The sequence below is a fragment of the Malaclemys terrapin genome, chromosome 1 (assembly GCF_027887155.1).
Source record: "Malaclemys terrapin pileata isolate rMalTer1 chromosome 1, rMalTer1.hap1, whole genome shotgun sequence".
NCBI classification, from domain to species: domain Eukaryota; kingdom Metazoa; phylum Chordata; order Testudines; family Emydidae; genus Malaclemys; species Malaclemys terrapin.
The window spans coordinates 123,987,256-124,003,209 of record NC_071505.1 but is presented as its reverse complement, the minus strand read 5'-3'; the positions used below and the strand labels follow the sequence as shown (position 1 = coordinate 124,003,209).

The window sequence follows — 15,954 nt, the reverse complement described above, 5'->3', positions numbered from 1 at the left end:
CCTTCTCCATTCTTAGTACCATCTAAAGGCACATCTTATTTTATAGTACAATTGTGGAAGAAACAAATACAAATATAATGAATTGGAGCTCTTCTCATGGCAATCCAGAAGCTTATATCACTCTTCTAATGTTACATCCTATAATGTCAGCCAGGTTCATTTACATTTGTTCTGTTACCATAAAGATTAATACATTTTGGTAGGTGCAGAATATTGGGCTATATATATATGGTTAAAACTTTTGATGGCACAGACTTATAGTTGTAGTCATCTAGTCCAACCCCCTGCTCGCAGGACCAACCTCAACTAAATCATCCAAGCCAGGGCTTTGTCAAGCCGGGCCTTAAAAACCTCTAAGGATAGAGATTCCACCACCGCCCTAGGTACCCATTCCAGTACTTTACCACCCTCCTAGTCAAATATTTTTTCCTAATGTGCAACTTAAACCTTCCCCACTGCAACTTGAGACCATTGCTCCTTGTTCTGTCATCTGCCACCACTGAGAACAGCCTAGCTCCATCCTCTTTGGAACCCCCCTTCAGGTAATTGAAGGCTGCTATCAAATCCCCCGTCACTCTTCTCTTCTGCAGACTAAATAAGCCCAGTTCCCTCAGCCTCTCCTCATAAGTTATGTCCCATTCCCCTAATCATTTTTGTTGCCCACCGCTGGATTCTTTCCAATTTGTCCACATCCTTTCTGTAGTGGGGGGCCCAAAACTGGACACACTACTCCAGATGTGGCCTCAGCAGTGATGTGAATATAGAGGGGAATTATCACTTCCCTCGATCTGCTGGCAATGCTCCTACTAATGCAGCCCAATATACCATTAGCCTTCTTGGCAACAAGGGCACACTGTTGACTCATATCTAGCTTCTCGTCCACTGTAATCCCCAGGTCCTTTTCTATAAAACTGCCGCTTAGCCAGTCGGTCCCCAGCCTGTAGCAGGATTGAAGAATCCCATGCACTAAGTGCAGGACTCCGCACTTGTCCTTGTTGAATCTCATCAGATTTCTTTTGGCCCAGTCCTCCAATTTGTCTGAGTCACTCTGGACCCTATCCCTGCCCTCCAGTGCATCTACCTCTCTCCCCAGCTTAGTGTCATCACAAACTTGCGGAGGGTCCAATCCATCCCATCATCCACATCATTAATTAAGAGGTTGAACAAAACCGGCCCCAGGACCGACCCCTGAGGTACTCCGCTTGATACCGGCTGCCAACTAGACATCGAGCCATTGATCACTACCAGTTTAGCCCGATGATCTAGACAGCTTTCTATCCACCTTATAGTCCATTCATCCAATCCATACTTTTTAACTTGTTGGCAAGAATACTGTGGGAGACCGTATCAAAAGCTTTGCTAAAGTCAAGGTATATCATGTCCACTGCTTTCCCCATATCCACAGAGTCAGTTATCTCATCATAGAAGGCAATCAGATTGGTCAGGCATGACTTGCCCTTGGTGAATCCATGTTAACTGTTCCTGATTACCGTCCTCTCCTCCAAGTGCTTCAAAATGGATTCCTTGAGGACTTGCTCCATGATTTTTCAGGGGACTGAAGTGAGGCTGACCGGTCTGTAGTTCCCTGGATTCTCCTTCTTCCCTTTTTTAAAGATGGGCACTATATTTGCCTTTTTCCAATCATCCAGGACCTCCCCCGATCGCCAGGAGTTTTCAAAGATAATGGTGAATGGCTCTGCAATCACATCAGCCAACTCCCTCAGCATTGCGTCCGGCCCCATGGACTTGTGCATGTCCAGTTTTTCTAAATAATCCTTAACCTGTTCTTTCACTACCAAGGGCTGCTCACCTCCTCCCCATACTGTGCTGCCCAGTGCAGCAGTCTGGGACCTGACCTTGTCTGTGAAGACCAAGGCAAAAAAAAAAAAAACATTGAGTACTTCAGCTTTTTCCACATCATCTGTCACTAGGTCGCCGCCCCCATTTAGTAAAGGTTCCACACTTTCCCTGACCACCTTCTTCTTGCTAACATACCTGTAGAAAACCTTCTTGTTACCCTTCACATCCCTTGCTAGCTGCAACTCCATTTGTGCTTTGGCTTTCCTGATTACATCCCTGCATGGTCGAGCAATATTTTTATACTCCTCCCTAGTCACCAATTAACGCTCTCCCCAGTGCTGAGCAGAAAGTCCCAAAGTGTTAATTAGAGCACAGCAAATAATGGATTTTTTCAGTTCAGGGTGGAACAGCAAAAAATCTGGTTTGATTTGAACCAAAACCAATGTTTTCAAACATTTTCATCAAATCAAAAGATTGAAAAAGAAACATTTCAAGTTGACTCAAAGTGAAATTTTTCTTTTTTTCGATTTGCTTGAAGTTGATCAAAATGCTTCAGTCAACTCTAAACAAACATTTTTTCAGTTTTTCATTTCAATTCAGCCTTTTTCAGGTGTTTTCACCCTTTTAAAAAAATTGGCCAAATTTGAATTTGAAACACTGTTTCAAAATGAAAAGTCAAAAGAAAACATTTTGAAACAAATTTTTTTGGCTTTGAAATGTTTTTCCCAGCTGAAACTATTAGTCAAATTCAGCTCAAATACATGAATAGTTTTGGAGTATCAGAAAATGCATTTTTTATGCAAAAAAAAAAAATCTGTTTGCTGAAAAAATGTCACCCAGCTCTAATGTTAAAACATTAAAGGCCAAATTCTGTGCTCGGAGTAAATTGGCGCAGCTCCAGTGAAAGCAGTGGTGCTGTGCCAGTTTATACACAGGAGAGAATTTGGACCTTTGTCTTCTGGGAATTTAATATGAAATTCCACAGGTTTGTCGGAGTTCAGTACTTGTAACGTGTCTGTTCCCTGGCTTCACACCTCTGACTGGGCAGTTCCTCTATTCACTTCTCCTAGCCACAAACCCTGACTGCGTGGGGGTTTTTTTGCAGCACTGAGAAGCTTTGCAGCATAGAGGTTCAGTGAAAGAGGTAATGATGCCAGTCTGGCTCAGCTCTCTTTCCTCTGACAGTTTTGAGGCATTATAACAGAATTGCCACCACTTTAGTTCCCACCACTTTACACAATCAAGGGGATAATCTAGGCTACTGTCATTAGGCTAAATCAGCTCCCTGGGAGGTGTCCTGATAAAGCAGCCATAACTGTTTGTAGGATCCTGCAACCCTTCTGCAAACAGAAGTGAATGGAAGTTTTGCCTACACAGGGTCTGTAAGATTAGACGTTAAGTAGAGTGTACGCTTATTGCAAGGGATTAATGAGAGCTAAGATTAGTGATTCTTGGTATGTATAGTACTGTGTTCAATACATACATTTCCTCTGGTCTCACTGTAAGATCAGAGATCAAAATCATAACATATAAATGTGTGCATGTACATATACCCATACAAAGGGCACACATCGTATATATCCAGCATCTCCTTCCGAGCCTATTGTTTAAATGCTTCCTAGGTTGTGGGTTATTACTTGCAGCCAGATTCTGCGAGCCTTTTTCATCCTGAGTAATAATTTACACCACAAATAGTCCCGTTGGCTTCAATGCTAACATCAGTGGCATTATATATGTGGCCAGATTTGGATTGATGTTACTGCAAATGGCCCCGTGTAATTGTGAGTACAAGATGCCAGAGAAAATGATACCTAAATATATTTTATTAACCTTATTCAGCTATATTGTATGCATATAAACCCTAATTATTGGTTAAAAACAGTGACAATGGTTCAGTTACAATAATGCCACAGGGCTATAGCTAAAAAGGAACATTCTTTAGTCCAAAGTTTTGGGACTCCACTTATTAAATGTGCAGCACGGTGGTGGTGTGGGTAGTTAAGAGACTAGACTCAGACCCAGGAGAGTGGGCTTCAATTCAGCAAACTTCCTTTGTGACGTCCTTGGGCAAGTCATTTGGTTTATCCGTGCCTCAGTTTCCCCACTTGTAATATGAGAATTATAGCACTTTGCTACTTCAGATAGGATTTAGTGAGGATGTATGTGATGTGCTCAGATACTACAGTGATAGTGGCCATAAAAACACATGGGAAGACAGATCTAATTCCTCCTCCCCACCCCATCATGTTTTGCTTTCTTGCTTTTGCATACAGTACCTTGAGGATAATAAGAAAAATGCAGTAAAAGTAACAAACAATGTAGGCTTTGTTGGGAAAGTAGGCCCAGGCTGTGATTTTCAAAAGAGCCTAAGAAAATGAGGTATGATTTTTACTGGGAGCTGGGCACCTTGTTCCCTTAGGCTCTTTTACAAATCCCAGCCTTCGTATTCTACTATTTCAAAGCTTTGAGAGGGTTTGAACTTAATTTTGGTCTGAATCTAGTCCTTTTATCTCTATATTATATTGGAATGAATGGGAAAACTAGAGTGAGAGTTCTATAAAGCAGTGACCTTAAAACTTGCATCCAGAGTCTAACAAGTAATACAAGAATTCCTTTCTCAAACTGACTGGGGGAAACCCCTGTGATCAATATAAATGATCCTGAATTTAATCTCCTTCTACCTGAGAAAATTAGCTTGGAAGGATACATTAGTGGACATAGTACCTCATCCAATATATTATGAATGTGGCACTGTTCATGGAGTAAGGTATTACCCAACATGAGTAAGTGGCAGACTCTGGCCCTAATAAATATCTCTGCTCTCTTGAGGCTTCATCCAAAGCCTCTTGAAGACAATGGGAAAATTCCTTTTGACTTCAGTGAACTTTGGTTCAGGTCCTTGAAGGAGCAGCTTTGCATTATTCATTAACTCAACCATTTAAATGGTGAATTAGTTTCAAAATGTACATTATGTACATGACCCTTTAGGTAGACTACATACGCTAGATTAAAACTTGATGGAATGAGCTGTACACGTGCTTACATAAGACCTGAATGTGTCTGTTCTGTTCCTGTGGACTAGAAGGGCATGATAACTACAGATTACACACTGTTGCAATTAATGTTCTAGCTTGCATCTGTTTTGATTAGTCTGCAGAAGAGCAACTTGAGAATTGTTAGACAGATGAATGCTGGTCTCTAATCTGGTTACATTACAGTTTAGATCACTCACACCATTGGAACTCTTTTCCATGTGTTTAAAAAAAAAGTTAAGACTTTTGCTAAGGACATCCAATTAGTGCTCTGTGATTCTTTCAATACAGAGAACTTTTGAGGTGATGTTAGATTGTAGTCGACTATAACCCACATACCCATATGAGAGTTATAACTGTTACCAAGCTGTATGAATAGTATTTTAACTCAGCAGAACTGAGAAAACAGGCTAAAGTAGCAAAATGTCTAGCAAAGCACTCGTTAACTTCAATGAGAGAATGCAGAGGTTCTATATTAGCTTGCCCCTGTAGTGCTGAAAATGTACTTAATTATGCTCCATACGTTTATGAAAAGTTTTACTTCTCTTTTAATATACTGCAAGAATTCTGTGAGGTTTTCAAAAGACCAGCTGAATTCTTTTTCCCAAAAGTTTCTGTTCAAGTGAAGAGGGATACATTTGGGGTGCTGTGTCAGCATCAGCCAAAAGGGACACACTTTTGACAATTAAATGATGGACTTGGTTTGGTTATGTGGTTTTCTGAAATACATCACATATGTGAAGTTTCCAAAAGATTATTCCCGCTGTCTTTGTTCTTTCAAAAAAATAGTGTTCATGGGCTGAACATATACAATACAAAATTTCTTTGGAAAGGTATGAGAGATTGACAAAGCTATGGACATCTGAAACTAGCCCTTTAAAGTGGAAATGTTTGAGTGATTTTTACCTATGGGCATGCCTGTACCCTGTAATTTCATACAACTCTGATTAACCAAAACTCCTAGTTCACCAAGTTTTAGTAATGTCCCCTCTGATTGTCCTATATCCTCCTATTTGCTGTGGTCCTTGTCCCTCAAGCTCTGAGCAAACCTCTTCTCTTAAGCTAGCATCTCCAATTTTCTGAAACGGTTATTTAAAGCTGTTAGATGTCCCTCAAGATCTCTAGCTAATAGAGACTGTATACATATCAACTGAGCTTAAGCCCTGGCCCCAAAGATAGTTAGGCATCTACCTCCACTTGGGATTCACAACAATTAACCCTCTCCTGGAGTTAGACACCTAAGCCAGGTCAGCCCTTTCTCGTGAAAAATGAGTGGTGGGGAGACAAGAGAGACAGAGAGTGAGAGAGACCATCTACCCTTTGTAGCCAGTAGCCCAGTGATGAGGCACTTACCTGGGATGTGGGAGACCTGTTTCTAAATCTCCACTCTGCTGAATTTGGAGCAGGGACTTAATTAGGGTCTCCCATATCCCAAGTGACTGACACTTTTGGGGGTATCTCACCAGTCTATAGTGTCAATCTCTCTCTATTTAATTATTTATACAAAGCAGATCTTCAACAGAGGCGATCGAGAGAGATCCATGGCAGAATACCCTGGGGGTTAGAGCACTCTCCTGAAGGGGATGTGGAGAGGGAGACCTGGTTTCCAAGACTCTTCTCCAAATCAGGCAAAGTGGGGATTTGAAAACAGCTCTTCCACAGTCCAGGTGATCCTAACCACTGGGCTACTGGGTATTCTGGGATGCACGCACACACACAAAATTCCTGAGCTGGTCACCCCGGCTGTCATTTGTGTGGGGCTCTGAGCAGGCCTGTCCCCATAGGTGAGATAGGTGGGGGAACACCTAGGGTGAGAATCCTGCCAGGGCTTAGGTGTGAGCTGGGGTGCCAAGCAGCTAGGCACCATTAGGACTTAGGCAGTTTTGATTATGCCCACCAGCAGAAGAGGGGTTTTGAGGATCTCAGTGGTGCCCAAATGTTGGACTCAGGAGCCTACAGTGGCAGTTAGGTGCCTAAGTCACTTTATGGATTTAGATACCACACTGATGGGCTCTCTAGAAAACGTAAAGGTAGCTCTGGGGACCTTTCTTTCTGTAACATATATGATAAATATAATTAGGGAAGGTCATACATAAGAAGTACACATGTCAAAAGAATCACTCGTCCTCAGTTATACAGGTATCTAACCATCATCAGCCATCTGTGTATGGTTGAGAGAAAGAATCTGAAATGCATTACTACTGTAATTATCAGTCCTGTCCAGAAAACAACACTCTCCCTGGCTGTTTGCCTACATATAAATTATACAGCTGCATCGAGCTGTTTGCAAGTGTTTTTAAAAAAGACAAAATTGTAGATTCCCTGATGTACACCAAATAGAAGCTACTGATTCTGATTTTTTAAAAAATGCTCTGGTCCAATCCTGCTTGCTAGGTGACTGAACAGTCTAGGGATCTGGTGCAAAATTATCTTGGAAGGAGGAACAACAAAAGTGACTGTCCCTTTTGTATCTAGGGTCCAGTGTAAAAATCTCAGTAGGCTTCTGCAACGGGAAGGGGTGGAGATGAGCAAGAAAAGTATTTCCCACTCTCACAGGTCCTGATTCAAAGTCCACTGAAGTTACTCATGATAAGTCTACACTGCAATTAGACACCTCCCATGCCAGCTGACTCGGGCTCACAGGGCTCGGGCTAATAGGCTGCTTAACTGTGGTGTAGACGCTCTGGGACCCTCCCACCTGAACAGCTACACCACAGTTAAACAGCCCCTTAGCCCGAGCCCTGCGAGACCGAGTCAACTGGCACGGGCCAGCCACAGGTGTTTAATTGCAATGTAGACCTACCCTCTGAGGCTATATGTCAGTATAGCTTATGTCACTGAGGGATGTGAGTAAGCCACTCCCCTGAGCGACAGAAGTTACACCGACCTAAGCACCAGCATGGACAGCGCTATGTCGGCGGGACAGATTCTCCTGCTGACATAGCTATCAGCACTCGTTGACGGCGGATTAATTAAGTCAATGGAGAGCTCTCTCCCGCTGGCTTAGAGAGGCTATACTAGAGAGCTTACCGCGGTGCAGCTGCATCAGTGCAGCTGTAGTCTCTCTAGTGTAGCCATAGCCTTGGTCTTTTCATTGACTTCAAATGGACTTTGGATCAAGCCTATGCTGTATTAGAATGAAAGCCAAAGTATTGGGTCATTGAGCTTTCCTAATAGACCAATGAGTTAACCTGCTTCTAGTTAGTAGGTTAAAAGAACACTCTCAGGTAATTTATGCTCCAGATTTAGGTATTGTATTATTAAAATTAGTGATGGGCCTGAATAGGAACCTGCAAAATGAAATCCTTTGCACTTCTTAGGAAGACACAGGGGAACAAGGGTAGAGAACATGATTTCAAACCTGAACAATAACACTCATCAGAACTGCTTGACTTAGGGAATTTCTGTAATGGACTGAATCGAAATAACCCTGAATCTTACTGAGATTTGAAATCCACTGTAAACCTGGATGTGACTATTGATGTAAATGTTAACGGAAATTAAAATATTTCCTTGCAACCCAGATAATGCATCCACGTGAAAGCACAGGAGAACTAGAGAGTAGTGAAACTAACTAGAAATATGAAACTTAGAGCTTGTCCACCTGGCTTCACAGTGCACACTACAGGGATGGGGGCTGCAGTGCACACTGAATGTTATACTCTAACTGCCTGGTGCAGACCCTGCTAGCACAAACTAGAAGGTACCTAGTTCGAATTAATGTAGTTCTGTTTCAAATAGGATTATGTTAACCTGAACCCTTTGGTGCATGCTGCAATTCACATGTCTGTAGTGTGCACTATGGGGCCAGGTACACAAACCCTCCAAGGAAAAAACAATCTCCTGAACTGAGAATGAAACTGAGCTGTTCTGACTCCCAGTTCACTGGGCTGTTTGCTACACCTCATTGTCTCCCAACAATGCACAGTACATATAGTCTTGCACATTTTTTCATAGTATTATTTTTTCTTGATGCATGTAAAAGCTTTAATTTCAATATTATGTGTATTAAAGTTAATATTTTGCACCATCATAATGTGTAACAAACCATACCAATGTATGGAGTTTCTCCCTGTGAACGACCCATATAATTTATTAATTGCCTGTGATTTGCACAAGGCTTCTTCAACAATGCTGTTGTCCCACTATATCTTAATTAAAATAATGCAGTTTCATTTTTGTACTTGTCAGAAACAGCTGTTATTTACAAGGAACAGATGGAGAACCCACATACAGCATGATTAATAAATTGTTGCTTTAAATTGCAGTGCTCAAAATAGACCTAATTTTTCACTAAGCGATTTTTAATGGACAAAACAAATGCCTAAACAGAACCATAAAAATGTCCATATGAAACAACTAGAATAGGGTTACCATTCGTCCGGATTCCCCCAGACATGTCCGGCTTTTAGAGTTAAAAATAGCGTCCGGGGGGAATTTGTAAATGTCCGGATTTCCCCCCCCCCCCCATGCAGAGCGCGTGCGGCTAACAGGGCAGCCGGCCGGATGGTGCCATTTACATGGGGCTCCGACAGCCAGAGAGAGCCCCTCCTTCACTTCCCCCTCCTCTCCCCTGCAGCTGAGAGCACTCCCTCCCTCCCTGCATTCGCAGATCACCAGCCGGCTGTTCGCACCGTCAGTCTGGAGTTTATCCCCCTGCTCCTCCTCCCCGGCACGGTGGTCCGAGCGGCAGAGTAAGGGGGCCAGGGGGTCGGAGAAGCGGCAGGGAGGTTCTGGAGTGGGCAGTCAAGAGACAGGGAGTGGGGGGGGGTCGGGAGTTCGGGGGGGGCTTTCTAGGGGGAGTGGATAAGGTTTTGGGCAGTCAGGGTACAGGTAGGGGGTCGGGTCCGGGGGGCAGTTAGGGTGGGGGGGTCTCAGGAGGGGGCAGTTAGGGGACAAGGAACAGGGAGGGGTTCTGGAGGGCAGTTAGGAGCAGGGGTCCCAGGAGGGGGCAGTCAGGGGGCAGGAGTGGGGAGAGGGATCGGAGCAGTCAATGGGACAGGGAGCAGAGGGGTTTAGATGGTCGGGAGTTCGGGGGGGGGCTGTCAGGGGGTGGGGAGTGGTTGGATGGGGCGTGGGAGTCCCAGGGGTCTGTCTGGGGGTGTGGATAAGGGTTGGGGCAGTCAAGGGACAGGTAGGGGGTAGGGTCCTAGGGGGCCAGTTAGGATGGGGGGAGGGTCTCAGGAGGGGGCAGTCAGGGGACAAGAGGCAGGGAGGCTTAGGTAGGGGGTGGAGTCCTGGGGGGCAGTTAGGGGCAGGGGTCCCAGCAGGGGTCAGTCAGGGGACAAGGAGCGGGGGGAGGGTTGGGGGTTATGAGGGGGGCGGGATGTGGGAGGGGCAGGGGCGGGGCTAGGGCAGGGCGGGGGGCAGGGCTAGGGCGGGGCTCCTCCCGTCCTCTTTTTTGCTTGCTGAAATATGGTAACCCTAAACTAGAAGAAAAGGTAATGTTCCTGCCTCCAAGTTCTTGCTAGCATATAAGTGACACGATTTCTAACTTTATGGGAAACAAAAATACATTTTCCTTCCCACTGTGGCCCAAATTCTGTTCCCAGAAGTGGGCCCTGGTGACTTCAGTGAGATTCAGTGATTACAATGAACAAGATTTCTCCTTGTGGAGCTCATCCTGAATCCTTCACGCCTGTCTCCCCTTTCATTTTCTAATGGAGTGACTCCAGAGTTTTACCAGTGTAAACAAGAGTATATCAACTGAAAAATCAGGAGCATTGAAAATCTTTGCCCAAACCTCTCAGGTTATATTTTAGGCTCCAGTCCTGCAAAGACTTACAAAAATTACCAGGGACTACTTGTAGTTCATAAAGTTAAGCACATGCACAAGTTTTCACAGGAACAGGCCTCTTAGAGGATCAGATGGGATTTTCAAAAACACTCAGCATTGCTCTGCCTCTATTCCCACTGAAGATTTAATACTAAACACTATTAGAAATCCCAGACTTAAACAGCCAGTGTTTATTTGTAATTTTAAAGCTACACGCTCATCGGACCCGTTAAGGGGCCTGTTCCTCCTCTCTTTAGCACCAACTTTATTCCAGTGTTACTTCACTGAAGTCACTAAAGTTACACTAGTGTAAATCCATGATAAATGAGAGGTGAATTGGGCCCTTTAAATCTTGATGTGACAGGAACTCAGAATTGTACTTGAAATTTTGATTTAAAACAAAATTAAAGTTATATGCGCATGTTCTTGAATCTTTTGTCCCCTATTTCCTGGATAACAAAATCTGCCTTCAAAATGCTTTCATTTTTTGATTGCCTTTTAAGGCAAATTGTGGTGTCCAGCCATAATCTGTGTGACACACTGGACAGCAGTGTGTGTGTGTGTGTGTGTGTCTAGAATAACGTAGAAATGTACAAAACTGATAATGCACTTTTATTATGTGATAACTTTGCTGGAAGCGTTGACAGAAATACAGGAAAAAAGCATTGTTTGCAGGCTAGCACAGTAAATCTCGGGTAGCTATAACATGCTACATTGGTTCACAAGCACATGTTTTTGGACTTTGAATCACACCACTACTTAGTCTTTAGATTTTTTTTTTTCATTTACGAGCCTGAACCCTAACAGAGGCAAAATTCCCCTTGAGAGACTCCCATTGACTTCAGTGGGAGATGGGTCAGGACCATAGTGCAATAGATTTTCCCCCCTCCCCTCTCCCAGCTTTACAAACATATAAAAAGAAGTCAGACCCTGCCTTGAACTGCTTACAGACTCCGCCCCGTTCAACACAGAATAGCTTAATGAAGTAAATCACTGAATACAGAGCTGGGTTGAAGATGGCATACCATTTTTGTGAAGGATTTTTGAGATTTTTTTGAAATTTGGCTTTGTCCCAAATCAGATTGAAAACCAAACATTTCGAAATTCTCAAGGAAGGAAAAATTCTGGAAACAAAACATTTTGTTTCAACTTCAACTTTTTTGTTTTGCATTATATGTCATGAATACAAAGTATTTAACGATTCAAAACAGTCATTTCAAAACACAAATTCCAAATAGTTTCTTCTCAAACTGTCAGAATGGGACATGTCGACATGGTTAGCATTTTTCCTGGTTTTTCTTCCATCACAACATTTGGGGGAAATCCACCCAATTTGACAGAACACTTAAATTTCAGCAGAACTGCACATTGTCGGAATGTGATTCTGTCAAAGTTTCTCTCACCAGCTGTAGCTGAATACATTCATTGCTTTCAACAGGGTGCTGGTGGGTGAATGGCAGGTTTAGATCATTTGGAATTCCAGTCAATGATGTATGCCTAAAGCATTACTTGGGGGGCATATTGCAATTCTTTAGGTGGTTTTCAAGACTCTGCATCTCTAGCTACTTCCCCTTTTGCTTCCTTTTCTTTTCCCACTCTCTGCCCTGCGTTTTTTCATCACATCAGCCCCTTTGTCTGGAACAACCTTCCTCCCCCATACATCTAGCAGCCTCCATTCTTCCACTTTAAATTCCTCCTCAAAACCTGCACGTTTGTTCTAGCCTAATTCTTCCCCAATCCCCAGTCTCACATACCAAATGCCAATAGACCTAACAATCAGTTTAAAAAAAAAACAACAGCTAAACTTGCTGTCTCAACAGTGTTTTCCACTCTCCTTTGCTTTTATCTCCCTACTAAGCTCTCTCACTTTAGTTGATATCTTTACTCATTCTGTTATGTCTTTATTCAATTAAGCTCTTTGTGGCACTTTTGTTATAAGTCAATGGCAGGGTGGTAACCATCCTGATCTTACTCATATACGTTATAGCTATGCCAACATTTCCTCCTAAGCCTACGCTGTGTTTTCACCTCTACACTTGTTGAATGAATTGTATTATAAAATCACTGGTCTTTGTAATGGTGAGTTTTGATGTACTTTATACTAGTGAAATGCAGCATTTTGGGTAACTACTCTCTTAACACTACTCTACCAAAAATACCTGCTCCTCTTAGATGAAAATCCTGATTATTTTTCAAACAAACCAGCAAACAAAACCCCCTGATAAATAGAGTGATGACAGTGAATGATCTGTTAAATCATTTCCTTTGTTGTTTTCTTTCCCCCCCCCCCTCCTCCACAGCAATTACAGTGCGTTGTTAGGAGTGTGGATCTATGGCTTTTTTGTTGTGATCTTGCTGGTACTGGACCTTTTATATTACTCATCAATGAACTACGATATTTGCAAGTTTTACCTGGCAAGGTGGGGAATCCAGGGAAAGTGGATGACACAGGCACAAAGCCAATGGATTAACCCTGCTCAGAATCCAAGCCAAGTACAGACTCAGCCTCAGTCTCAGCCTCAGCCTCAAATGTCACAGGCAGTACATACTTTGAAAGGAGATGCTTTAAACCCACCATTGATGTCTTTTCAGAGTTCATCAGCCTGGTAAGTTAAGATACTTTTGCACCATATTCTTTTGTGGTATAAACAGTCAGCTGTCTTTTTGGAACATCATTATCAATTTTGCGCCAGACCCTCAGCTGGTATATATATTGGCATAGCTCCATTGAAGTTATCAGCAGAGGATCCGAACCATATAAATTTTACAGTATGAACTGCATTATAGAACCACCCCTCAGAAGAAATGCATCAGCTTCATAGAAAATTATGATAAAAATATGATGGTCTCTAGAGAAATGTGTGCTGGAGGTAAGTAAATTTACAGTACTGTGTGAATAGCAATAGGTTTGGAAGGATTAGATTTTTATCGGTAAATGTCATTAAATGTCAATTTCACTGTACACACACACACACACACACACACACACACACACACACGAACAAAAATATATTTCCACTGATAATCGAAATATACAGATCAGCCAAGTAAGAAAAATGCTGCTTGAGAACTTAGTTTGATTTAAGAATATTTACTTTGTATAGTTTGACGTGTGATGTTGACAATTTGTGTTTTAACAGTGATAAAACTTTAATTTTTTGAATCTCAATATCTACTGTCATTAAATAATTATTGTCTGATACCCTACATTGTCTGACCTTCCCATAATTTCTGCATACTGTTAAAATTTAAATCAATAAAAATAAAAAACCTTAAAAATAAACATTGATATTATCTATCAACATTGTAAAAAAAATAAATAATGAATTCTGCCAAACTAAATATAAACAAGGTTACAATCTTTGCTTCGACAGTGTCCACTGAAGAGTTAATTATTAATCTAGCATGCAAATAAAATTCTAAATGTACCAAAGGTTTTGCCATGTATAGCAATTAATCTGTTTTCAGTTTAAAAAACAACACATTAACTCCAAGCGTTCAATGTAAACACTAAGAAGTGGAAAACAGTTTTAATTAGAGATGTGAGAAATCCATACTCTCCACTAAGACACAGAAACAATGTGAAAACTAGCTTAATGTCTTATCTGCTTAGCCACAGAAATATAGCTGTATGTTACAGTGGGGAGAAAATGATTGTACGGATTTAAAAAGGAAAAGTGATAGCCTAGGTTTTTTTTTATTATTATTATTTCTGCTATGTTGTATACATGTATATCAAAATGTGTTTTAATACCAACAGTTCTATAGCACTTAATGTTTTTAAATTATCTATTATTTGTATGGTGTCATGGGCAGATAGGGTACTCTACAGAAATATAAGAAGGAAGGGCCCCAACTCAAAGAGTTTATAATCTAAAAGGATAGCACAGTGAATGTAGACAACATTCTGACAGTGGTAGTGGAGGGGAGTTACAAAAGTTCATTATCAAGGGTTGCAAAAATTAATGATCATTTTGGGGTTTGTTTTGCTTCCTGTGAAGAGTTCACGGTCAGGCATTGGAACAGGGTTGGTGCGAACAGTTAACTGAAAGACATGTGTAGAGTGGGTAGAGAATTTTCTGCTGGAAAATGCCCTTATCACAAAAAAAATCAGAACCTTTAAGGCTGGGAGCCAGGGTAGTTAGGCTTCAGCAGCCTGCCTCAAAGGTTCTTTGTAGTGTGTTGGTTCCAGGATATGAGAGAGACAAGGTGGGTGAGATAAAAATTGTGGGGGAAATTGGTGGAAGTGACAAGCTTTCATACTTCACAGAGTCAGGTCTGGAAATGGCAACCAGAGAGTCACAGCTGAATACAAGATGGAACAGATTGTTAAGCATAAGGGGTTAACACATATTGCAAGAAACCCCTTGAAATGAAGTGGGCAATTAACACCACTACAGTCATAGGACAAAGGAGGAGGAGTAGGTTACAAATTGTTGTAAAGAGCCAAAAAAACAGTGTCTGTTGAAACCAGGATTTTTAGTAGAGTTATGAAATAAGTTCCTAAGGGTCATCTTTTGAAGGTACACCTCTACCTCAATATAACGACAAGTTTCAGAGTATGTGTGTATATATATCTCCTCATTATATGTTCCTTTCTATATGCATCCGAAGAAGTGGGCTGTAGTCCACGAAAGCTTATGCTCTAATAAATTTGTTAGTCTCTAAGGTGCCACAAGTACTCCTGTTCTTCTTTTTGCTCAATATAACGCTGTCCTTGGGAGCCAAAAAATCTTACTGCGTTATATTGAACTTTTTTTGATTTGCCGGAGTGCGCACCCCCTCCGGGAGCGGTGCTTTACTGCATTATATCCAAATTCGTGTTATATCGGGATAGAGGTGTATTATTCACGTTTCCTTTGAGGGTGAGGACTGATCAGATATAGAGTGATTGCTTTGTGAAAAAGTGTTCACCCACAGGTGACAGGGCATTTTTGTCTTTTATCATTTTTCTGCATAGGTTCATTCGTGAGTACAGCGATTGTTTGGTTTCACCCACATAGTTGTTGTTGGGGTATTTGATGCACTGGATGAGGTACACCACATGTTATGATGGGGATATATAGGAAACATGGATCTTGAAAGGTGTATTGTAGGGGTGAGGATATTGATTATCGTAACAATGGAGATATGCCTGCAGGCTTTGCATCTGTTGTTCTGGCAGATGCTTTGAGCTGGTGTATGGTGGTCTTTGGGGAGCTTGCTTCTGATAGTAAGTTTCGCATGGTAGGGAGGCTGTTTGATGGCCAGAAGATGGGGGCTGGGGATAGATTTCTTTCAAAATGTGGTCCCCATCAAGAATGGGCTGCATTTGTTTGGTGATACCCTTATAGGTTCGAGTGAGGG

At 42.0% G+C, this 15,954-nt stretch overlaps 1 protein-coding gene across 6 annotated transcripts in view; it reads left to right on the top strand.

Moving 5' to 3' along the window:
* The window catches only part of SHISAL1 (shisa like 1), a 294,813-nt gene that overhangs the window by 237,995 nt on the left and 40,864 nt on the right, over positions 1–15,954 (top strand). For all 6 annotated transcript variants that reach the window (XM_054037973.1, XM_054037982.1, XM_054037964.1 and 3 more), the window contains one exon: positions 12,909–13,214. In XM_054037973.1, the coding sequence (XP_053893948.1) occupies positions 12,909–13,214 (306 nt within the window). The remainder of the gene's footprint in view (positions 1–12,908; positions 13,215–15,954) is intronic.